General features: G+C 49.3%; 2 protein-coding genes across 2 annotated transcripts in view; both read left to right on the forward strand.

Moving 5' to 3' along the window:
• Positions 1 to 1,057: 1,057 nt before the first annotated feature.
• Positions 1,058 to 20,567, forward strand: LOC135817412 (kynurenine 3-monooxygenase-like; the record flags this gene model as incomplete). The annotated part of the gene is given in 13 exon segments (XM_065330588.1): positions 1,058 to 1,145; positions 2,049 to 2,141; positions 2,469 to 2,541; positions 4,171 to 4,242; positions 4,586 to 4,648; positions 5,097 to 5,155; positions 6,107 to 6,164; positions 7,065 to 7,154; positions 11,575 to 11,632; positions 15,649 to 15,731; positions 16,887 to 16,988; positions 17,295 to 17,354; positions 19,273 to 20,567. Coding segments are annotated over 13 exon segments (1,070 nt in total), but the record flags the coding sequence as incomplete, so codon positions are not given.
• A 550-nt stretch (positions 20,568 to 21,117) lies between these two features.
• LOC135817413 (leucine-rich repeat-containing protein 23-like) overlaps positions 21,118 to 25,000 on the forward strand; it is a 12,760-nt gene continuing 8,877 nt past the window's right edge. Inside the window, exons 1-3 of the mRNA XM_065330590.1 lie at positions 21,118 to 21,398; positions 24,014 to 24,126; positions 24,609 to 24,669. Of these exons, the coding sequence (XP_065186662.1) occupies positions 21,309 to 21,398; positions 24,014 to 24,126; positions 24,609 to 24,669 (264 nt within the window). The 5' untranslated portion in view covers positions 21,118 to 21,308. The remainder of the gene's footprint in view (positions 21,399 to 24,013; positions 24,127 to 24,608; positions 24,670 to 25,000) is intronic.

Below are 25,000 nucleotides of genomic sequence, written 5' to 3' on the forward strand. Positions count from 1 at the left end.
GCTAGCAACAATGTAGTGCAGTAGTGCTGAGCACGTCTTTGTGTACTTCGAAGTAGCTAGCAACAATGTAGTGCAGTAGTACTGAGCACGTCTTTGTGTGGCTAGCAACCATATAGTGAAGTAGTGCTAAGCACGTCTTTGTGTAGCTAGCAACAATGTGTGCAGTAGTGCTGAGCACGTCTTTGTGTAGCTAGCAACAATGTAGTGCAGTAGTGCTGAGCACGTCTTTGTGTAGCTAGTAACAATGTAGTTAATTAGTACTGAGCACGTCTTTGTGTAGCTAGCAACAATGTAGTGCAGTAGTGCTGAGCACGTCTTTGTGTAGCTAGCAACAATGTAGTGAAGTAGTACTGAGCACGTCTTTGTGTGGCTAGCAACAATGTAATGAAGTAGTGCTGAGCACATCTTTGTGTAGCTAGCAACAATGTAGTGCAGTAGTGCTGAGCACGTCTTTGTGTTGCTAGCAACAATGTAGTGCAGTGGTGCTGAGCACGTCTTTGTGTAGCTAGCAACAATGTAGTGCTGAGCACGTCTTTGTGTAGCTAGCAACAATGTAGTGCTGATGAGGTTGCTGCTGTAGCTGTTGTGGTTGTGAGAGCCAAACCTACTGTACCTTTTTATTGTACTGCCCTAGCTAAGCCAAGCATAGGGCTTGAAAGTGATGACGTCAAAAACGGCCAGGGAGTACTAAGTTGTCATTGGATCCACTAAGGTGTGACTTTGCTATTGCCTCAGTATGTGGGTGCATAGCAACCCACTCATGTCGTATGCAGGGGTGATTTTTCTTCGCCACCAGTTGTAACCCCGCCCCCAGTAGCCAAATCAGTCAGTTTCACTGGTTACATCGCCTTGCTGTGAGTAAGACGGCTTGAAATGTGCTTGGATCCATACAAAAACTGGATCCAAGTGGATCCAATTTTTGAATTTTTGAAATTGTTGCTTTGCTGTGACGTAGCACTTTCAAGCCCTATTATGGTCTATAATGTACATTTGTGTGAATCCGAGCGCATCTGAACCTGCCCATCCACTTCTGCCGTGCGTCTTGTGTCATATTCAGCTGCTGAGAAGTGCCCGAATGTTGACATGCATTTCGATCACAAGCTGTCGCGATGTAATATCAAGACAGGGGAGATGACCTACATCAAGTGAGTGTTCAGTTTGCTTCTGTTGTGTGTGTGTGTGTCCGGTCTTGGTGATTCTTTAATTCAGTGGCATTCTCAACGTGTTGGTGATTGTTGTGTGAAATTCTGTACGTGACTGTAATCAATGAGAGGGTTTCCAACTCACCGAAGGATCTGTGGTCTCCGCCGGGTCTAATGGAATCCTATTGACCACCATGTGTACTTGAAGCACCAAGAGTGCATGACCCCCAAGAGTGTGCAACTCCAGCTATGGGGACGACCCCACCGGTCTGCAACGGCAGAACTTCACATCACGTGAGGAACCCGTACACATTTTGCACTCTGTGCATGATAGATACAGGGTTGTACGCAACCCAGCTTTGGGTACAACTCTCTTGTGGTCACTTCGCACTGTTTGCCAGCGTAACCTTTTGAACCATGTCACGTGATGTGAAGTTCTGCCGTCGCAGCACTGTATAGAGGTTGTGCAGGCAGTTGCACACTTTGGGGGTTATGTACTTTTGGTGGTACATACAAATTCAGGTTTAACTCTCTACTTGCCCAATGGCTGGAGTGAGGTTAAAGATTAAACTCATGAATGAAGAATGCTTGCAATGCTGTTTTTTGCCGCCATCGAATCATGGGTTGTGTGTATGGGTGTGTGTGTGTGTGTGTGTGTGTGTGTGTGAGAGAGAGAGAGAGAGAGAGAGAGAGAGAGTGTGTGTGTGTGTTCTGATTTTTTTCTCCTGTGGCTGTGAGTACCTGGGTTTGTCTGCGTAATCCAATATCTTGAAGCGGTTAACTTAAGCTACCATGTCATAGTTGAATCAAATCATTTGTGTGTGTGTGTGTGTGTGTGTGTGTGTGTGTGTGTGTGTGTATGTCTGTCTGTGTGTGTGTATGTCTGTCTGTGTGTCTGTGTTGTAGCTATGATAACACAAGGGAAACAACCGCTGATCTTGTTGTTGGCTGTGATGGTGCCTTCTCTGCTGTTCGTCGATCTGCAATGCGATCAACAAGGTGCGTCTTCAGTCTCTTTACCTTCCAGTTCACACCATACTAGCAATGATGTTTCATTTTTATTCATAGCCAAATCAATGTGTCTGCTGCATAGTCAGTGCCCTGGTAATCGTGTTGTCCCATGAGCTGGGGAGGAGTGTGTCATGGTGCCGAACTGCTTTTCATGTGTGTCCTTTTGCAATGTGGTACACTTGTCTCCACGGTTTTAGTAGAAGTGGACAGCCGTGTTGATTTCTTTTGTCAATCTGTGTGTGTGTGTGTGTGTGTGTGTGTGTGTGTGTGTGTGTGTGTTCCGTCTGTCTTTGTGTCGTTTCTTTATCTCTGCAGGCTAAATTACCAGCAGGAGTACATTCCGCATGGCTACAAGGAACTGACAATGCCACCTAAGGAGGACGGAACAGTAAGCAGTTTTGTGTCAGTTGTGTATTGCGATACCTTCAGAGACTTCAGGAGTTGCTGTGACTGTCACGCTACAGGCACGAGTTTGTGTTGTTATTCCAACCGTTGTCAAGCGTTCACGCACTCGCACACTCATGCACACACGCGCTCACGTGCGTACACACACACGTGTACACACATACACACATGTACAGACACACACATACACACACTCACTCACATACACACATACACACACTCACATACACACATACACACATACACACGTACACACACCACATACACACACACACACCACACACACACCACACACACACACCACACACACACACACACACACACACACACACACACACACACACACACACACACACACACATGTACTTGGTCCGGCTCATCGCAATTGTCGCTTATCTATCGCCACTAAGAGCAGGAGTTTTTTTACCGCTCTGTGAAATTTCCAACAGGCATAGTGAGGAAGCATGATACATGAATACTCTCCGCCACAAGAAAAAAACTCAGCAATTGAATCAGGTGAAGCGAGTCGAAGAAAGGAAGCAAGGTAAGCAAAATGCACGACATAAATCAGCGAAGAAGCGCGTTCTTGCACTCACACTAGTAATACAGGTCCAAAGTTCATTCAACTCTGCATCTCCCGAGCCGCGCCGTTACATGAGCTGACATTTGCTGGTGTCTAGCTGCTAGCTGGCGTAGACTGGTAGAGTATCTCTTGCGTTCTCAGCCTATCGTATGGCAGCAATGGGAATGAAACAGTTGTGGCTGTCACTTCGGTGCTTGAAGGAACCGTGGGCAGTGTGACCTGTGGGTCACCACAGTGTGTTTCAACAAAGCTTTCGAATGAGGCATACAGGCCTCTCCAGACAGCTGTCATACGCTCCGCTGGATACGCTGGCCACGACTCTTGTAATGCGGCTTCTAGGTCCACCAAGAGAAGGAACAACCAACACGTCGGCCGGGCGCATCGCATCAAAAACACCTTTCTTCTTCAGCATGACGCTCATACTCCTCTTCCGTGCACGCGTGCCTGTCGCGCTCTCCAGGCCAGGATGTCAGTTGCCCCTGCTACAGTTCCGGTCTTCGGGTCGCTGCGCTTGGCTTTTGGCAACACAGACAGTGAATGGCCAGATTCCCACTTCCCAAAAAAATCGAATACATCGCAATTCAAAGCGCTAGTCGCGATCATTTTTTCTTTGGTGCCTCCTTTGATCTTGCCATCACGATCTCCCAAGCAAAAGTAAGTTAGATTTCGTGATTGGACTGGGTTTTACCTGTCAAAAAGTGCTTGGGGGATAAGCGACAATTGCGATGAGCCGGTCCAAGTATACACAATATTGTTAACAGTCAATTGCTGTTCAGTTGTGACATTTACTGGACTGTTACCATTCTTTGCATTTTCTATGACTACGTATAAGTCTATAACCACTGACCCCTAAGTGGTATGAATGTCGTTCAGCCCGCCAAATCCTTTCTACCCAACCATTCATGGACTGCTGCTGGTGTTGCTGATTTGCTGATTGGAGGATGGATGGCATCTGGCCATTCTTTTCTGCTATATCTTTGGCTGGATCATTCATTGCTCTTCGCTGTGTTTTATTTGATTGTTCTTCAGCATGCGATGGCCAAGAACTGCTTGCATATATGGCCACGGAACGAATTCATGATGATCGCTCTTCCCAACCAGGTGCGTGTGTGTGTGTGCGTACGCGTGTGTGTGTGTGTGCGTGTGTGTGTGTGCGCGTGTGTAGGTGTGTGTGTGTAGGTGTGTGTGTGTGTAGGTGCATGTGTGTGTATGTGTATGTGTGTGTATGTGCGTGTGTGTGAATGGAAGTCATAGCACAGTGTACTAGTGGCGTTTTATTCATCCTGTATCTTGTTGGAACGTTTCTTTGTCTGAGGTCTTGTTGATGAAGTTCTCCAGAAAAGGCTTGTTCGTATGGAGTTTCAGAGTTCAGTAGCAATTTGTAAATTCTTTCTTGTCTTGTAAAGAAAGCTTCTGTGTATGTTTTCTTGTTTCCCTGCTCCAGGATGGCTCGTTCACATGTACAATGTTCTGCCCCTTCGACTTCTTTGACAGTGTCAAGGATGAAGTGAGTCCGACGTCTGGACATGTTATTTTTTCAGCAGCCTGTGCCTGCTGTGTAACTATACTTACTCCATTGTGCATAGTTGCTTGTTAATGTCAGTGGTGTTCTGTAGGGTAGAGGTTTAGGTGGACACAGCAAAGAGCAGTTTGTGAGGACGTTGTTCCACCGAAATGGAACTGGTTTTGAGTTGCAGTGTTCTTTGGAGTGGCTGTGTCCACCCGAATCTCGTTCGTGCAGGTCAATGAAACGGTTAAAGTCTAAAAATGTCTTCCAAGTCACCAATCTTCCCTCCCTAGTCTTTCCCATATTGTGCTAGAGACCTGTGTGGAGTGTGTTGGTGTCTTTACTCTTTATGATAATGTGTGTGTGTGTGTTTGTGTTTGTGTGTGTGTGTGTGTGTGTGTGTGTGTGTGTGTGTGTGTGTGTGTGTGTGCGGATTTGTGTTGCGCAGACGACGCTTATCGAACGCTTCGAGCAGTTTTTCCCAGACTCTATACCGTTGTTTGGCCGGTACGTACAGTAATCGAGCGTGACTCGTGTTTTGTGTTCTGGCCGGCACTCTCTACGTCCGGATTCATACTTCATTTCGCGTACAGTGAACACATCACATCGTGAAAAGTTGACTTGAGCTCAACTTGTTTGGCGCATTGCACGACGATCGCGCCTGTACACGAAATCAAGTATGGATTAAGTTGTTTTGTTGTCTGTGAGAGTGCTGTATGAGCCTCTTGCCACAGTTGCGCAGTTCTTTAGATCGGACTGCGATTCTGTTCATAGTGGTGTTAGTCAATGCACGGTCATGTTCAAGGCATAGTGGTGTTAGTCAATGCACGGTCATGTTCAAGGCATAGTGGTGTTAGTCAATGCACGGTCATGTTCAAGGCATAGTGGTGTTAGTCAATGCACGGTCATGTTCAAGGCATAGTGGTGTTAGTCAATGCACGGTCATGTTCAAGGCATCTGTGGGTTTTATACTTTTATTCTGGGTATGATAGTTGCTTCTGCTGCATGCTCTCCTCTGTGAAGAGGGACGAGTCCTGGACGAAGGGTAGATGTAGGCTGCAGTTGTCTGTCCGTACGTGTGGCAGTACACTCGAGCGTCTCTTATCCGGACGCCTCAGATACGGGCACGTCTCTCTACTGGGCACCTTCAGCTTGAGTTCCTATAGCACAAATGCTTCGAATTTGGGGGTTTTGAACTTTTTCCGTATGTGGAATGCTTATTTTTCACTGCCAACCGGTGTAATCCGCACATGTTCATCAGTGGGTTCCTTTTGTATCCTGAACATGCGCAACACGTGCCAAATAAACTTCTTCAAAAACTGAAATGGTCATGGTAGATGAGCTGTCCTGAGATACGGGCAAATCTGAGATACGCGTAGTGCCCGGTCCCAAGGTGCCCGGATAAGAGACGTCCAAGTGTATAGGCAAATGTATTGTACTATGTACTTCTGTTCTTAGGGATCGTCTCGTTGAAATGTACTTCACGAATCCTGTCGGCAGCCTCGTCTCTGTCAAGGTCAGTGTCAGCATCAGTACACACACACACACACACACACACACACACACACACACACACACACACACACACACACACACACACACACACACACACACACACACACACACACACACACACACACACACACACACACACACACACACACACACACACACGCGCACACAGAATGGATAGTTTGCATTTTATTATTGCGGTGTGTGCACAACGACGCATTCAACTAGGGCGAATGTGATGATTTGTCAGTCAAGTCTGGGTGTGATGCTGGTGCAATGAAGATGTTCGCAAGGACCTCAAGGTCTTTGGGGCGGAAATATGTGTACCAGTGCACCCAAGCACTCTTTCTTGCTGCACCAAACAGAAGCATGATGACTGCGCTATGCCTGGTATTGATCCAGTTCCTCAACTTGATTCAAGTGTCCCTTGTGAGCATGTAATACATACATGTACATGTTGTCGAAGTCGACAGCATGTTACAAGGCGAGGACGCACAGTGCGCCTGACAACCATAACCCGGGTTGGCAGAGTCCCGGTCTTCCGACCGTTTGAACCGTATTGGGAACAAACCCCGGTTCGGACCCTCTTTATTCTAGGGGGCGGCGGTTGACGTTGGAATTTTGTGTTTTCACTGATATTGTGTTGTTGTTGGTGGTGGTGGTGGTGTTGGGCCAATTTTCGAATCGATCATTTTCGTCTGATGATCGATTAAGTTCGTGAAACTCGGAGTTACGAAACCGCAACTGCTCGTTCTTCTCTCTCCCGCTCTTTGCCTTCGGCAAATTCAGCCCTCTACGGACGGTGGATGAACTTCACATGGTACATTTACATGTTGTGTGACACACATGTATCCATGTGTACTTCATGCTTGGGCTGCTTTGGTTGTGTTCTTTTTCTGTGCAGTGCAACCCTCATAATGTGGGTGGACGCTGTGTACTGCTGGGCGATGCTGCTCATGCTATGGTGCCATTCTACGGTCAAGGCATGAACTGTGTAAGATGTACTGATGTGTGTGGGGACTAGGTGTGTGCGTGTGTGTATGTGTGTGTGTGTCTTTGTGTCTGTGTGTGTGTCTGTTTGTCTGTCTTTCTGTTTGTCGGTTTGTCTGGCTGTCTGTCTGGGAATGACCATAGGGCGGGTATGCAGTACCTAATGGACCCTGCTATAAATGTGTTGGGTGAGTTGATTGGGCAATGTCCAGCTAGGGACACAAACAACCATAGCATAGTACTTTCATTGTAAACATTTAGTATACCTGACGCTCGGAAAACGAAGGGTGGCGCCGAAAAGGTGCAGACTCGCGTATGGAGGAAGATGCCGTATGGTCTATTATTTGGCATACAGCCTACTACAAGTTTTTGTAACGTTAGTTAACACGCATGCACTCGCTATTGCAGACCAGTGGAGAGCACACATCATATGGAGGATTCATGGAGTGCTGGGCAACCGAATCTGGCATGTGATAATCATGTAGGATAGTCCACGCACGAGGTGCAGCCCATGAAATGGGCACCCATGAACTGGGCGAAGTGTGGACGGCCTGTATGATAGTGTGTATGTATGTCCACGCACAAAGTGCAGCCCACGAGATGGGCGCCCATGAAATGTACGGAGTGTGGACGGCCCACGCACGAAGTGCAATGCCCATTAGGAGGCAGGAGTGTGGGAGTATGAGTGTGATGGCCGAAGGCCGTGATAATTGCCAGATGAGAGGAGATAGCTGGCCCATGGTTGCCCAGCCTCCATGCTAAGTTGTGACGCATTGCAATGCACGTGAATGACACTGTTGTTGCTATCAGCGCAGTTTGTCAGCACAATCCTAGCAGAGCAAGTTGCTGTGCTGTTCCAAACGGTCAGCCGTGTGGGTACGTGCATGGGTGCGAGTTGCGTGCCCGCGTGGCGGGTTCTTACATACCTCCATGCGTTCTGTGATGCGCTTGTACCTCTGACAGCTTTTGGGTCAGCTGCGCCATGTCTGTGTCGGTTGTCCTGATGTAGCGCAAGACACTGTCGCTTCTCCATCGGCCCATTGCCCTGATTAGCCAGTCAGGGGTACCCGCTATGGCTGCAGTTGTGGCGGCACCGATGCGGAACGGATGACCAGCGTAATCGCGTGAATTGGGTGTTCCCGTGAGTGGGAGAAGCTGTCGGAGCTCTTCTGTCAGTGCCTGCCTGGTCAGCGGTCTCCCAGAGCGGTAGCGGAAGAGTGCGTCAGCGGCGTCAGACGGACAGACTGTAAAATATGCCAGGAGGGCGGCAACCGGGAAACGTTGTGAAGTGGTACTACCGATTATCACTGCATGGCCCTGACGGAATTGGTCCGTCTTCGATTGCTTGATGTGGAAGCGGATATATGTGCGTCCTTGAGTGACATCCAGAGTCACATCCTGGCGCGTGGCATGAGTGGCAGGGTCAAACCCGGCTGGAGGCGCAGTGAATTCAGCGCACCGGAGAAATCCGAAGAAGGCGAGCACCATTGCCGCCTTGAGCATGCACTTGTCCTGCTGGTGACGCCGTTGGTCCAGGCTGAGTTGGTTGAGGAGCTTCCGCAGCAAATCAATGGTGATTGGGAGGCGAGTGCGCTGGATTGCCGGGTCAGTCGCCGTCCTCTTGATGCCTCGCATAACACGTGGCAGCAGCAATGCGTTCATCGTTGGATCTCGGAATCCGGCTTCGAGATGCATGTTGCGTACTGCGGCCATGTAGACATGAATTGTCTGTGGTTGAGCCGATTGTGTGAGGTGTGCTGCGAAGCAGCTGAGCATCGTGTCTGTAGCCGGCATGGGCGTCCATCTCTGCAACGCACAGAATTGCGTAAATTTCCTTTCGCCAGTGGTGTACGTGCGCCGTGTTGTCGGGGCGATTGCCATGGCTGCCAGGTCGGCGACCTCCCGCATCAGTCCAGGAGAGGGAGGCGGATTGCAGTGTCCGGGGCTTGCTGTGCCGATGGTGCCAGCTGCTGGAATGCCTGCAGGTTGAAACGAGACAGAGCATCGGCGATCGAATTCCGATGCCCAGGTACATATTTGGCAGTAATGGTGAAGCTGTGAGTTGCACAAACGAAGAACAATGCACGCAGCAGTGACATCATGCCTGGTGACTTGCTGGAGCTTGACTGCAGGCATTCGACAACGGACTGATTGTCGCAATGCATTACTATACGTTGCTGGGACCACAGATGGCCCCAAGTACTGCAAGCCATTGCCACGGCATAGAGCTCTTTGTGTCCGATGCTCTCTTCTTCTTGCTCCTTTGTCCAACTGCCCTGGATCCAGCGCTGCTCCTTGCCGTAGAATGCGCCCCAGCCGAGAGTGCCGCTAGCGTCTGTGTACAGTCCAAGGTCGTCCGACGATGTACTGCTGTTATAGAGGAGGAATGCCTTCCCATTCCAGTGCTGGATCAGAAGCTGCCACCAGCGGATGTCTTTCCTGGCCTCGCCTGTCAGAGTGATACGGAAATAGGGCTTGGCGCGGCTAAACCTCTTGTTGATATCCCATAAGCGCCACGTAAATGTTCTGCCTGGTACGGCGACGCTCGACGCAAAGGAGAATTTCCCCAGGAAGTGATCGGTTTGCGTTGCGTGGTCTGGGTGCAGCGTGACACCTCGCTGAGGAGCTTGCGGAGGTCCGCTAGTTTGTCGTCTGGGAGACGGGCTTCCATGCGCACCATGGCCAGCACAAGTCCGAGGAAGGCAGTAATGTGTGAAAGCGAACCGTGTTCAGGGGAGTGGAAGTCGGCTTACTTTTTCTCAGTTGGCTTCGAAGTCTTCTCGTGGCTATCTGCAGGGCACTGCCACCTGAAGCGGGTGGTGCTGGTGCAGGATGTGGTGGCATGTCCTTTGTCTTCACAGGAGCAGCAGGCGTAGAGACGGTCGCAGGGTGTGCGGGAGCAGGGCCTGCCGCGGTTGAAGTTAAAACAGACTTGGCGGGTGCTGCCCGCCACTGATGGAAAGGGCTGCGCGTGTTGAGCTGCGGCATGTGGACAGCGGTCGCGGCTGTGTTGGAGCGTGCATTTGGTGCATGACCGACGGGGAGAGCGGAGTAGGTGAATACTCCACAGCGTCTGATTGATCACGTCCCAGCGCAGTGCCATGCTGGCGGTGTGTTGGCGAAATGCTCGATCATAGTTCAGCACAGCAGACGTCGTGAACTGTTGGTTCGCAGTACAAAGTATGTGCTGGTAGCAGATGAGCTCATGAGCTCGGTCAGGACGAGCACGAACGACGATGCCCATGTAGATCGACCAGGCCTCCAGCCAAGCCGAGAAGTCGTTGATCGCGCGTGTGTGCTTTGCGTTGAGGTTGAGCGAGAGCTGAGCCATGTCGCCGCCAGCTGTAACCAGTTGTATTGGCTCCTGTCCCTGAGAGCTGAAGTTTTGCGGCAAGAGTTCCTCAAGTTCAACAAACTCTCCGCGCTGGATTTTTTCAATCGCACGACGTGGCGGTGTGGGTAGAACCGAGGGCTCGGAGAGAACTGGAGGTCCTGGCAAAGTCGGAGGTTCCGATAGAACTGGAAGTTCCGGGCAGGATAGGTCCGGAGCTTGACGCTCCGAGCGTGGGAGCGATCTTTCAGGTGCGGAGCGCGCGCGTGGGAGAGATCGGCTTCCAGACTCAGCACTGTTCTCCACGCGTTCCACGCGCTCGAGGAGAGGGTGGAGGGCGTTCATCTTCATCACGGCTGAGGAAATGATGTCCGGGGAGAGCAATGAGGGCTCGTCCTGCATAGAAGCTTCGGTGCCTGGAGCGGGGTCAGAAGTCTGAACTAGCTGCTGACGGTGTGTCAGAGGCATCAGGCGTGAAGGCGCGCATGCCATCAGTCCGCGCATATGGCGAGGTCGAAGCCCTACCCGAGCGGCGACGGGCAACCTCGACGGCATGTCCGCGTCCACGTCTGCTTCCTCGTACAGAGCCTCGTGGCATGGTGAAAGAGTGAGAAAGGAACAAACCGGTGTTCTTCTCACTACCCAAGCAAAGCAAATATGAAGTAGCAATGTGGCCAGCGCGAAGTATGGTGTATGCGTTACGGGTTCAAGCTCCGATGTGTGCTGCAGCCGCATATGGCTGGTTGGCTGGCGAGTTCAGGTGAGTTCCGGCGTACGCATGTTACATGCCACCACAGCGTGCATGTACGTGTTACTTGACATGCATCAATGAATAGCGTGGGATCTGCGGGCTCTTTGGAAGCCGCTGGAGCGCGTGTGAAGTGGTGGCTTGTGCAATGTGTTAACCTTCATTACCGCAAGCTCTAATGTGCTATATTCACCTTCAATGGCCAATGTAGTGTACGGTTCCTTGCACCAAGCAGTTCATTTTCACTTGCTAGCTGCACCTTCTTCTTTCTTATTCTTTTTGGAGATCTGAGCTTGTGTGTGTATATCTTGTGCTATGGAACTTGTGTTCTTCTGATCTTCGTAGGGCTTTGAAGATTGCCTGTTGCTTGATGAACTGCTGCTGAAGAACAAACTGGATTTTGGTAAGCACTGATAATAACGTTTAACATTCTACTCCCCATGCTAGAGTATAGAGTAGACACACACGCGTGCAGGACGCGACACACCAAAAGACACAAGAGTGAGTTTGGAAGAATGGGAATGTCGGGCAGAGTAGCTGGCCTCAATTGAGTGCGCGTTAACGAATCGTGTGGTCGGCCTACCGAGGGCAGGAGCTGTATATGACCAAGTGGGTCGGCCTGCGCTGAGCAGGAGCGGTTTGTGACCCATGCGAGTTGGTGGGTCGGCCTGCGTTGAGCAGGAGCGGTTTATGACCCATGCGAGTTTAATAGTAGTGCGCGAGAGGCCAGTTACGGAGGAGTGCCCATGCCGACATTCCCATTAGGGCCAGAGGAGATAGCGGGTGATAACAGCCAATATAGATGGTAAGTATGTATTGCACGAGAGCGTTGTTCTAGAGGCATAAAGTCAGACTGATATTGTGGAGTAGGATCGACAGAGAACGCTATCTGCATCCTAAGTGAATGTCTTTGCACTTACTCAGTGATCGGCTGGACCATGGTGTCAGGCCGCTCCGCAGCTGTAGGAGCAAAGGTCCTGAAGGCATCCATCTTGTTCCGGGGCAGGGTATCAGCGATGGTATTGGAAATTCCTGGCAGGTGCGATGCTCGGATCAGGAAATTGTGCTTCGCACAGATTGAGTACAGGGTGCGGATGAGTGCCATGACTGCAGGAGACCGGCTCGTGCCCGTCTTCAGGCACTCCACGACAGCTTGGTTGTCGCACTGAAACTCCACACGCAGCCACTCGATCCCTCATGTGGCGCAGGCCACGACAATGGCGAAGAGCTCCTTGTAGGTAATGCTTAGTTCCAGTTGCTGCGGGGACCAGTCACCTTTAAACCAGCGACCATTGAAGAAGGCTCCAAATCCAATGGTGCCACTTGCGTCGGTTTGCGACTGGAGGTCAGCGCTGGGCATCCACTTCTCTAGCAGGAAAAATGACTTTCCGTTCCATGTTGACAGAGTCTGGTGCCACCAGCTCAGGTCGCCCTTGGCTGAGGCTGAGAGGTGCAGCATTCGGTGAGATGACATCTCAGATGTGGCCTTGTCGAGGTCATACAGGCAGCGTAAGAATGTACGGGCGGCCGGAATTGCTCTGGAAGCGAACGAGAGGTGGCCCAGGAGTGAGGCGAGTTCGCGTTTGCGAACGCAACCAGATATAGCAGCAGAATGGCCTATCGTGAAACCGTGACACAACCCATGCAACACAAAGTGAGAGAAGGAGTGATCAGAATGACGGTTAAGGAGCCCGGCTAATCGGCTAACATTGATGGGGATCTCCACAGAATGTTTACGGAGCAGACGCTGAGGTGGCGGACTGTCCCCCGCCACATTTGACTTCCGGGTGCTTCCCGCGGCGTTGAAGGCACACGTGGGCACGATAGCAGAATGAGTTGTTGCACTGGTCCCTGTTGAAGTTGCGGCAGATAGGCTTCCCAAGATGGGCTGGCGCGCTGGACTGCGGCGGACCTCCACTCCCAGCGCCGTCGGATGAAGGCCCTGGTCTAAAGAGACACCGGGCCTTGGCCACTGGGTGCACCAGAGAACAGCGCGAACATGGCGGGCGACCACGGCTGGTGAATGACGACTGCCACAAATTAGAGTCGATGATAGCCCAGTCGTACGACAGTGGTTGGGAGGCTATGGCGCGCCGGAACTTAGCCATGCGTCCACATGATACGAGTTATTTGCATCCAGAATAGTGGCCTGATATGCCAGCAAATCATTTGCCCTATCTGGAGCCGCCGCGACAATTACTCTCGTGTAGACAGTAAACGCCTCGAGCCATGACGCTACATCGTGGACATGGCGGCGCTGGGCCTGAGTTGGCTTCTGTACAAGTTGGACAGAGCGGTTAGCCCCCACAGCTAGCTGGACCACATCGGGCTCCACACCCACCTGGTCCGGGAGGAGGTCGTCGAAATCAATAAACTCGCCGCGTTCAATTCGCCCGAGGAGTTTATCAGGTACAGAGAGCGACGGACGAGCAGCCGGCGGATGGCCCAATGCATGAACGGAGCTGGAGTTGACAGGCGACACGACGGCTGCAGCAGATTCCAACTGCTCTACTCGCTCCATCAGGGGCTGGAGGACCTGGCCGACGGCCTGAGAAACAGCCGAAGCAAGTACATCAGGGGCCACACTCAAGGCGGCGGCAGAAGAAACTGACGGCGCAACGTCGGAGACAACAGAGGGCGCGGAGGAAGATAATGGTGTCCCGGTTGGTTGACGACGAACAGGAGTTGGCCTCGCTCGCGCATTACTGCCTGCAGCCGAAGTTTGAGTTGCGGCCCCGGGATCAGGGGCCACATTCAAGGCGGCGGCAGAAGAAACTGACGGCGCAACGTCGGAGACAACAGAATCCGAGTGGGGAGGTATTGGAGTTCTGGGCGATTGAAGACGAACAGGATTTCGCCGCACACGCACATTACGTCCTGTATCCGAAGGTTGAGCTGCCACTCTGGCCGATGGCGTCTTTTGTCTGGTCGAGAAACGAGCCATCGTGAGAATATAATACTCAAATAATCTCCGGCCGCTGAAGACACGTAGTCTGACGGGACTGAGCTGAGAGAGAACAAGGAAAGCGAATACTAAAGACGGCAGCCAATCGGCAGAACTAGGACTGACACTCTGAAGCAGGACGGAGGCAAACTCAAATCAGAAATCAGAATTTTGAAAGCTGACTGCAGGCAAGGAAACTGGAAAGACAGCAAGCTCTGTTGTGCGCACAGGAAATCTGCGCATGCGCAGAGCGTGGGCATGTGGTCTATGATACACAGCAGTATGTAGAGAGAGCAAGATTGTGCACACACGTAAGGAGGGTTATGCAACCCGTTATAAAGGCCAACAGCGAAGCAATGGTACGTGACTGTTAACAACGGTTAACTCCTACGTTAACCGAACATTTGATGAGGATAGCGTAACTCCCCTGTAGCCCATGTCATAATCAATCATTCATAGTACCTTCCAGCGCATACAGCCGCACTAAGTCCTGGTAGTAACACAATAAATATGGCGAGTTGCACCTCACTATATTTATTGTCTCCTCGCGGATCATTTGTATATTTAGTGTGCTCCACGGAAACTGTTCAATCACTGTCAACGCTTAATATTTTGTACTGTGAACTGGTGTGTGGATGCTTCTTCTCTACCTTTTATCGCTGGTTTGTACCCAGGACTTTTATCCAGCTAGCCACCAACTTAGTGTGGAGTGTTGTGCTCTACCAATGTATAATCATGTCTAGATAGTAGATACACGAGTACTTGGTCAAAACTACCCAGGGTAGTCCAACCCAACCCACAGTGTATTCAGTTGTGCCGGTGATAGTTTGGATTGGTACCGTATTTTACCGGTTATAAGTCGACCCCGGTTATAGGTCGACCCCCCGTATCCGGAGGTCTTAATTATGTTTTTAAAGTGTTTGCCCAACGAAGCACTGCTAACCGCTCCCTGCTACTAACACATGAACAAATCACATAAACACTCCTCATTGGATTCTGAAACATCCCAATCCTTGAAAAAGGCAAATAAACTTGGCAAAAATGCATACACATGGTGCACTCGTGTATTCAGTGCAGGTCATTTTTGGAAGATACCGATAATTCCCGGTTATAAGTCGAATCCCTGTTGTAAGTCGACCCCCACCTTTTCTCCTGCTATTTTCAGTCGTAAAAGGTCGACTTATATTATATAAACCGGAAAAATACGGTATTCAGTTGACATGGCAACACATGCACATGCCAGGACTGCTCTAGTACCACCCAGCAGTGCTCTTTTTATTGTCTGATGCAAATGAATGGAACTCATGTGGTGTGCCTTTGTGCTATGTGTGCTAAGCTTTTCCGCGTCGGCATCAGCACAGGCTAGATAGCAGCGTTACTGCATCTATAATCCAGAGTCCAGTATATCTCTTAGTGTTTTGCGTCAGTCTCCATTGTTCTGCTTTCATCATTCTCATCGCTTTGTCCCTGCACAGCTGCCACACTTGATGAGTACAACAGTAAACGGCAGCCAGATGCCTATGCCATTTGTGATCTGGCAATGTACAACTACATCGAGGTGAGGACAACATGTACATGTAGCTGCTGCTGCTGCTGCTGTTCACGGCGTTGCCGTGTGCCTGCTTACTTCAGCAGCTGTGAACCTGTATTGTAGGGTAGCATGGGCTGCTGCAGGTGCAGCGATCCGTCTTATCTTCTGTGATACTCAACCCTCCAGACAGCTATCTGTTTCAACCTTGTTAGGTCTCATCAACACAGCTCAGAGTCACTGGACGACCCAATAGCAATGAAGTCTATAGTGCGTTTCAAAAGTATAGACCTCTAGACTTTTTTAAATAATTCAAATTTTTATTTGAGAGAAATTTCTTCGGAATATTGCTCAGGCAGCCCCGTAATTTTTCTCATGCTGGTATAAATTTCGAAGCGATTGAATAACAAACGCCTAATTTCGGAAATTTTATGCACAAAGTCATCACAGATTCGATGTGGTATAGATGCTGGCCTACCGGTGTTTTGAAAGCAGAGGTCTGGACTTTTGAAACACACTATAGTGAGCAGCAAAGCATTTTTTAAATTTAAACTGGCCAAAAGCACCAGAGTCAGTGTGCCCTAACAGGGAGACACATAGCGAGCTTGGCATGAGGGCAGGTAGCTATGAGGCTAGCCAGAAGGAGTGCTCAACCAAGCAGAGAGAGAGAGAGACAGAAACAGACAGAGACAGAGACAGACAGAGAGAGACAGACAGACAGACAGAGACAGACAGACAGAAACAGAGGCAGACAGAGACAAAGACAGAGAGAGACAGAGAGAGAGGTACAGATCTCGTGGTGTGTGTGGACTATCTGTACATGTATGCTGGAGCACTTGTTAGTATGCCAAATTTAGTGCTGGCAGAGCTATGAAATGATCAGGTTCGCAATCGTCGCTCTTCATGTAATTCTCCATGTGCAAATCATCGCATAGATATATTGCTTCCAAGAAGCTCTGACTCGTCTGAGTAGCGCCAATGTCCTAGTGAAACATTGTGTAACCAGCCTATATCAGGCTATGCATGTAGTGGACTACACCTGCTTGCTGTGTAGAATAGCTCTGCGTAGTGCCTTGTTCTTCTTGAGCCTTTTGTCAATTTTCGTTTGCGTGCGTATGTGTGGGTGTTGGTGTGTGTGGGTGTTGGTATGGGTGTGCACCTGTGACTCGCTGTTTGGATGTACAGATGCGGTCGTTGGTGAATTCCAAAAGCTTTCTGCTGCGTAAGAAGGTGGACAGCCTACTCAACTACCTGTTCCCGAGGTCGTTTATCCCTCTATACAGCATGGTGAGTGGATGTGCACTCTCGCGTTGCTGAATGGGAATCCTCCAGTCTGCATGCCTACATCTTATTCTAATCATTCAATTCTTTTGTGCATGAATAAATGGTGTTAGTGGACACTTTAGCGGAACTTGTAGTTCCTTGGTCCTTTTTCTCTTCTATAAATTAAATTCTTTCACCTTCGGTTAGCGTGCGAAAGACAAGGCTGACTTCACAGCTGATGTTTACAGCATGTGTTGATGAGAATGATTACTGAGACCAGCGACTGACCCATGTCATTTTCTTTTCTGCTACTGTGTGTTGCTCGTCCAGGTGACATTCTCCAGAATTCCATACGGAGAGGTGATTGAACGGCGGAAACGACAAGATAAGGTTAGTGTCTCCACAGTACAGTGGTCCCTCTATAATCCGGCACCATTTGTGCCACGAAAATCTGCTGGATTAGGGAGGGTGCTGGATTAACAAATCTGATTTACCGCTGCAATGTGCATGAAGAGGACATTTTGGCTACTGAAAATTGTGCTGGTTTATCGAGGGTGCTGGATTATAAAGTGCCGGATTAGAGAGGGACGACTGTACTTTGTAATGTTTCTGCCGTGCACAAACACGCAAGCGCTCACACACACTGCATCTCTCTCTCTCTCTCTCTCTCTCTCTCTCTCTCTCTCTCTCTCTTCTCTCTCTCTCTCTCTCTCTCTCTCTGTCTCTGTCTCTCTGTCTCTGTCTCTCTCTCTCTGTCTCTCTATCTCTCTCTCTGTCTCTCTATCTCTCTCTCTGTCTCTGTCTCTCTCTCTCTCTCTCTCTCTCTGTCTCTCTCTGTCTCTCTCTCTCTCTCTCTCTCTCTCTCTCTCTCTCTCTCTCTCTCCGTCTCTCCTCTCTCTCTCTCTCTCTCTCTCTCTCTCTGTCTCTCTCTCTCTCGCTCTCTCTCTATCTCCGTGTGTGTGTGTGTCTCTCTCTCTCCCTATCTATCTATCTCTCCTATCTCCTATCTATCTCTTTGCATGAGGGTATGGGATGGTGAGGGTTTATGGACTACAGCATAGTAGCACCACAGTCCAGTGCAGCACAGTAGGACGGCATGTCCAACTCAGCTGCAGACATGCCTGAGCATATTTGCATGCACTCCATCGCTCGACGTGCTGCGATCTATGCCTTTCACCATGTCCATCACTGAGCGAGATGCACACTCTGGTTTCATTACTCGTGTTGCCTGCCCCCCCCCCCCCCCAACTTTCTCATTTTACAGTTGAAAACGTTGGTAGCCATGCAAGAGTTTCATTAGAACTTCAAAGAGTACATACATGTGATATCTTTGCAGTAGAGAGTCACCAGCTACACAGGCATTGTACTATTATTGGTTCACAAGTAGCTACTAAGGGGCCATCCGTAAATACCGATATTTAAAAAAAAACGAAAACTAGTCCTTTCTCTTCAACCCCCTGTGATGATATTGTCTCCTTCACACCCCTCCCTGAGAAACGAACACATACAAGCAGTACATAGTGTCGATATTTTTTTCTGGACGTGTGCACACATACAAACTGTGCATCGATATTTTTCGAGAAACGAACACGCACTCGACCCCCTCCACTCTAAACGACTAGTTTTCGTTTCTTAATATATATCTATATTTACGGATGGCCCGTAAGGTAGGAGCAGGCAATGCTGAGACAAGAGGTTTTTTTTTTCAACAGTGAATAAAACGTAGTAATAACTAAGCCAGCGCTTTGGCTGAGTGGTTGTCGGCTTGCCTGCGAATCACAAGGTTCCGAGTTCAAGACCCGCGCTGGGAGCAGGGAGCGTGTACTGTGCTAACAAAATGCGGTGATGCATGCGTGAACTACTTTACGTGCAATGAACTGCGCTGACACCCACGGTCAACTGGGCACTCACTACTCGGAGTGAGAGTAACATGGATGCAGCTAACGAGGTGCGCCCCCTTGTCGGGCATTGGTTGTGAGACTTACCACCTCACCCTCGCCGTTAGGAGCTGCATCTGCCACCCTGGTATTACAGGCATGGTGGTGGCCTGGCACGAGCGAAACTTCCTAAGCTGGTTGTGTTTCTCTATACAATTGTATAGCCGGTTGTAACGCGGACGTGCAAACTTTACTTTTTAAAAACTACTTGATATTAGTAATTTAAAAGTAGGCTCCAGTCTAGTTACAGGTTTTGTAGAATCTTTACCATTTTGTCCGTGCGTTTGTGTGTGTGTGTGTGTGTGTGTGTGTGTGTGTATATGCGTGTGTGTGTGTGTGTGTGTGTGTGTGTGTGTGTGTGTGTGTTTCAGCTTGTGAAGATCGGAGGTGGAGTGTTTGCACTCACGGCAGGCGCTCTGTTGTGCTATGGCGTGTACAAACGGAGAGAGTTGCTGCACTTAGCACTGCGCTACTTTGGCAATCTGATCACGCTCACTTCAACACCGCAGAAAACCATCGCCGGCTATCTGAAACTGTCATGAGGGGTTCCACAGACTTGTGACTGTGTGAGTATCTCGTCACGTTTGTCTGCGTTCTGGAAGACGCTGCTGAATCGGTTGTGGCTAGTGGCTGCCGTGACTGCTTAATTAACGGGTGGTGGATAGCTGCACGCCTTGGAGACATGCTGCTGGAATTCTACCAGCCTGCTGGCGTGATTAGCTCCCGACCTGATTGGCTGGTACACCGGTATGTGATAGTGACAAACATGTATTTCCCTGTCCACGAACACTTCATCTACATTCGTTTTGTCCGTCATCTGAGCACCCTGTGAAACCTGGAGGTGAGGTTGAACTATCCCAAGCCCTCGGTTTCCCAGCCCAGCCGGAGGACAATCCGTGCCGGTGGTTGTGTCCGTCTTATTGCTACTCCACTGCACTCTGCAGTGGGGTTTGTGCATAGCATTCTGTTTCTGGTATTTGAATATTTTTGACCAAGTTCTTTTTTTTGTGCTGATTATCTCTTATGCTTACTGGCCCTGACTAATTAGGGGGCCGTTGTGTTGCAGCGTACCGGAACCTCTGGTTTTCGGGGTAGCTGACTTTCTATTCGTTATTGAGCTCCCCCCCCCCTCCACCACCACTACCCACCCCGCCCCCATCCACCCTGCCCCCTTCAGAGGAGTGAGGACACGTTAATACAGTTCTACTTCAGTATTTCTATTTTTATTTTCTTGACCCCGGGAGATTTGGAGAGTGTTGTTGCCCCACTCGCTACAATGTAGACATATTAATTTGTGCCTGTGTTGTGATGGAGAATGTAGGCTGTGTGTCGGTGACAACTGGTGGAGGGGGCATGCATCTTGCTGTGTGCATGTGGTGCCATTTATTCTTACAAACATGAAGAGAGGAGGTCTAGTCGGAGTGTGTTGTAACTGATTGCTTTACTATTGTGTCATGAAAAAGTTACAACCCAATCCGACTGGATCTATTTTCTTCATAAAACTTGGTATGTATTGATAGCTCTGTGCTCTGCGCCATTCGAGCACTTTTCTTGGCAGTTGCCACGACTTTCTGTCCTATTTTATTCTTGATGGCTAGACATGCAGTTGCATGTGACTCGATGATGCCTTGGTTCTTGGATTGGTTGTCCCATCAGTTCCAATTTGTCCGGATGGTGTCGCTGCTGTGATATGGTGCATGTGTTGTGCGTAATGTACTTGTATATTCATTCCATGTTGCCAGGGAATAACGGTTTATGGGAAATGCACGAGCAGTAACGGTACATTGAACCTACATGTATTAACTATTATCACATTCAATCTCGTCACATTATCAGTGATGGAGTCGTACGGTATTTAGTATTTTCGGCTCCCTGCTATCAAGCAAGGCTTTCATACACTCTCTCTCTCTCTCAACATGACTGTACCAAATGTTTTACTCAATCTCTGGAAAGCTAACCTACAAGTACCGGTAGTAAAAATGTAAATAGCTGTTGCGGCCTCACTTATCATGTTAGACAAACACTTTTAATTATTTTTATCCAGGCCTGTATGTTGCCATGGCATCGTTGTTCGCTGTGTGCTTGGAAACGAGGCTAGGTTGCCTTCCTCTGCTCGAGATTTTTTGACTTGATCAGTTGATGTTTGTTGCCGTTCACGGACAGACCCAGTGTGGACCGTTACCGGTGTGTGCATATGACTCATAATATATTATGAGTGCATTCAAACTAAGCAACTAACTTCGGTCTTCACTCATTTTTCCTGACAGTGACACCCGGTGTTGTGTTTGTTCCACTGGCTTCGCATCGTTGCAGCTGAGAACGGGAGAGACCTTGTTTGATTGATCGCGAGCGCTGGAAAAGAAGTACTGTGACGGCTGCTGCACCATCCTGATCATCTACAGCAATCATGTCGGATAGCGACGTTGAGCCTCCCTCGCCAGATCCAGACGTTGACGACGACGAGGACAACGAGCATGACGACGAGGGAGACGCAGGGGTGGGTACCGCAATGAACAATGCAAACTATAGCTGCTTGAAGTCTTGCAGCCTCACTATGCCTCAATACATATGCCTATGCCTATGGTCACTCGCCGCGGTGTCCTTCCGTAGAAGAAACAAACAGACGAAATTTGCGTTTGACTGATGTCGTGAGCGTATTAGCGTCGGGGTGCGAGAGAGACACGTCATGCCTATGCTAGTGTGCTGTGCTGTTGTCAGCAAATGGGGGTGGAGGCTAGAGGTAGTGGCCGGTATGCAACCATCACAACTGAGTAATACAACCCTAACCCAGCGGCGGATCCAGAGTTCACCTGAGGGGAGGGCACGGGTAATATTCATGACAGGGAAACCTATGCGGTACCTGTATTTTGTACACATTACGACATAGCGGCTATTTTACGTCATAGGCTTAGCGGTTATGTAGAAGTACTATTTTAGCACATGCACCCACTCCCACTTTTTCAACCACTTCATTGAGGACTCTGGCTGTAGTAGAACATAGCCGTACTACATTGAATTGTGTAAAGATAGTGCTTCAAAGCTCCAGACATGCTGAGATCGAGAACAATGGCAAAATTATAAAATATACGATTACTTGGATGGCCATGTCCGGCAGTAAGAATGGATGATGAGGTATTCACCTCGGGTTGATCCTTGTCGCGTCGATGCAATGTAGGAAACGGGACGCACGGCGCACAAAAAACGCCTTCCTCGCCAGCCTTTCCGGAATAGGCAAGCCACTCAAACCTCTTCAGTAGCAGCGAGCGAGTGGAAGTACCGGTCTTTCGGCGGCTGTCGGGATAATCCCTAGATGGCAACACCGTCTGCTTATCAGGCTTCCGGATCCCAAGTATGTTGCGCTTTTCTGCATCGCTGACAGTTGCACCGCCAATAGCTGCATCAACGGCATCCGAGTAACTTCGCTCCGTAGCAGTGCCACCAGCCACATTCGTGACAGTCACAACGTCGTCATCTGCGATAGTTTCAACAGGTAAACGCTCCTGACTCGCATCCGATGGTGAGACTGTCAGTAGTAGTGACTACTACTGACAGTCTCACCATCGTCGTCAGAATCTACTTCGGATTCCATTTGGGGAAGATCAGAGTCTGAGCAGACCTCGATCTCAGGATCTTCGCGGTGGTCCGAATTCTCCTCCAAAGACGGATCGCTCGGCTGAGCAGCTGACGAAGCGCAAGTTCGCTTCGCGAAAAATCCGTGGAGAGTTTGTTGGCTCCCTAGCCGCTTGGGCGGGCGGTGCGCCATCCCCTTCACCGACTTAGCTATATAAGTTCGTGAACTGAACACTAATTTCAAAACTAAAAGTCAACCAAAGTCTAAGAGAACAACTACTCCGTGTTCAGAAGAACGTTCTTACCTGACACTAGAAACTACTTGTCACAGCATGTGCAAACACTTGCGCAACTGCCCATGTGCATGCACTAAAAAAAATTGAACTGTTTGAGGGGAGGGCGCGCGCCCACCGCGCCCTCCCCTAGATCCGCCACTGTAACCCTAACAGGGCCCCCGGCTTCGGAAGGTAATTTATTTAGGGTGGTAAGGTCAGCCATCTGAGGTACAACTTACTTGTTGGGAAGGGTGGCTATGCTGAAATGTTTCCAAAATGAGAGTCAAAATCAGTGCTTTTGATTGATTCACGGGGTATCTGGGGCAAAAAGTGGTACGGTCAATACCGTAGTGACCGTAGCGTGTCCGACGTCCCTGCACACTGATACAGTACACCCCTGTCAAAGCTCCTGAATATTTTATCACACTTCCTTATACGAATGGTGGCACAATCATCCCCAACCCCCTGGACTTGGCATACATGTGTATCGGGGTGTGTTTGTGAGCAACTCATCAGGTCGGGGACTGCCAGGGGGGAGACAGTAGCATGCACACGGTGTTAGTAGATGTACATGGAGCGTGACTTTCACGAAGCTATGGCAGGGATGAATTTATCCGGTATCGCATCGCAGTTTGCTACGCAAAATCGATCTACTGCTACTCAAAAATCACAGTGACACGCAGAAAACTGCGATACATACATGTACATGCTATCCATGCTTGTTGTAGCTTACGCCACAATTGAGATTTTGCATAGCAAAAACTGCTATGCAAAAACCTGAAAGTAAATTCATCCCTGTATGGGTATGAACTGCAATCACGGCGAGGCACAGTCGTAGAAAATACAGTAAAACCTGCCATGGCAACCACTCGAATAAGGCAACCACCTGTACAAGAAGACCACGGCAACCAGGACCAAGGTCTATTTCAGTCAAATGACCCTGGATAAAGAGTCCACCTGGTGACAGAGATCACGCTTTGAAGGTCCCTTGAGCGGTCGTCTTAAACAGGTTTCACTGTAGATATTGTTACCAGTGCCAACTGTCTCAAAGCAGTTGAAAAGCTGGCAAATGAGACTCGGCCTCTCTTCGGTTGGAAAGAACGGGGGTTGATTGATGTACTTCCAAGTATGCAGTAGTCTGCACTGTACAATGATAGTATGTGCACATTGCAACCGAAGATGGAGAAATAATGCCGAATCCGCTTTATATGTAGCCGTGTGACTTAGAGTTAGGTGTGGTGTAAACTTTTTGTTTTCTGCTTTGTAGGACCTTGTGGAGTTCCCCCTGACCAAGAAACTGGCTGCAAAGGGATTGTCCGTTCTGGCAAAGACAGGTGATGGACTGGAACATGCCTTTGTCCGTCTACAGATGGTAGATAAGTAAGTTACGTGACTTGTCCATGCACTGGCTGCACAGCAGGAGTAAACAAAGAAGTTAGACGGATTCGCGGCCGCATCACCTGACGTGCTGAGGAACACGTCGAACAGGATTGCTCATCATTAAGTACCACAATAGCACATTGCACTTCTGGTTAAGCCCTCTGTAGGTTATTGCCTCTAGTAATTTGTCATACTTTTGCATTGTTTTTGCTTACTGCCATGGCTGGCTATCCTCCCCCCCCCCCCTATATTGGCCTATATTCCCTGGCCACGGGAAGGTGAAATAAATAAATAAATAAAGCAGGGAGAGGAGTTGCTTACGGCCGGAGTGTGACCAACACCATACGCGGTATTCTTGACCCTAGGCGTAACGAAAGCGTGTGTTCAATTGCACATATGTGCATGTGCTTGATTAGGGATGTGAATGTGTGATCACCCAAATCTCTATGTCCTTTTTTTCGGATATTCGGTTGCCATCTCAGACAAATCACCGACATCAGCATAATCTCCTGCTATGCCTGCTATGTCCACATTCGCTACTTGGTAAGCAGATTCTAGTTCTACATAATCCCCGGCCTGTCTTTCTCTGTGTAAATGCTTGTCTCTCTTTATTTGCTTCTTTCTCCCCCCCCCCCCTTGGTTTGAAGACTCTATTTCTGACTCATATTGTTTGTGTGAGTCAGTCCTCGTTATGTGACAACCTTGGACTGATGGTTGTCATGAGAAAGCGTGTTGCCGGGAGAATGCATGTACTTTTACTTCGCATTGGGATGAGGACACAATTTCGGTTTATTCATCATTATTTTTTGAGAGTCTGAGTAACTCACTGCCGTTGTGTGCAGTGAAACCTGTCCAAGACGACCGCAGAAGGGAC

Source organism: Sycon ciliatum, chromosome 5, assembly GCF_964019385.1.
Source record: "Sycon ciliatum chromosome 5, ocSycCili1.1, whole genome shotgun sequence".
Taxonomy (NCBI): Eukaryota; Metazoa; Porifera; class Calcarea; order Leucosolenida; family Sycettidae; genus Sycon; species Sycon ciliatum.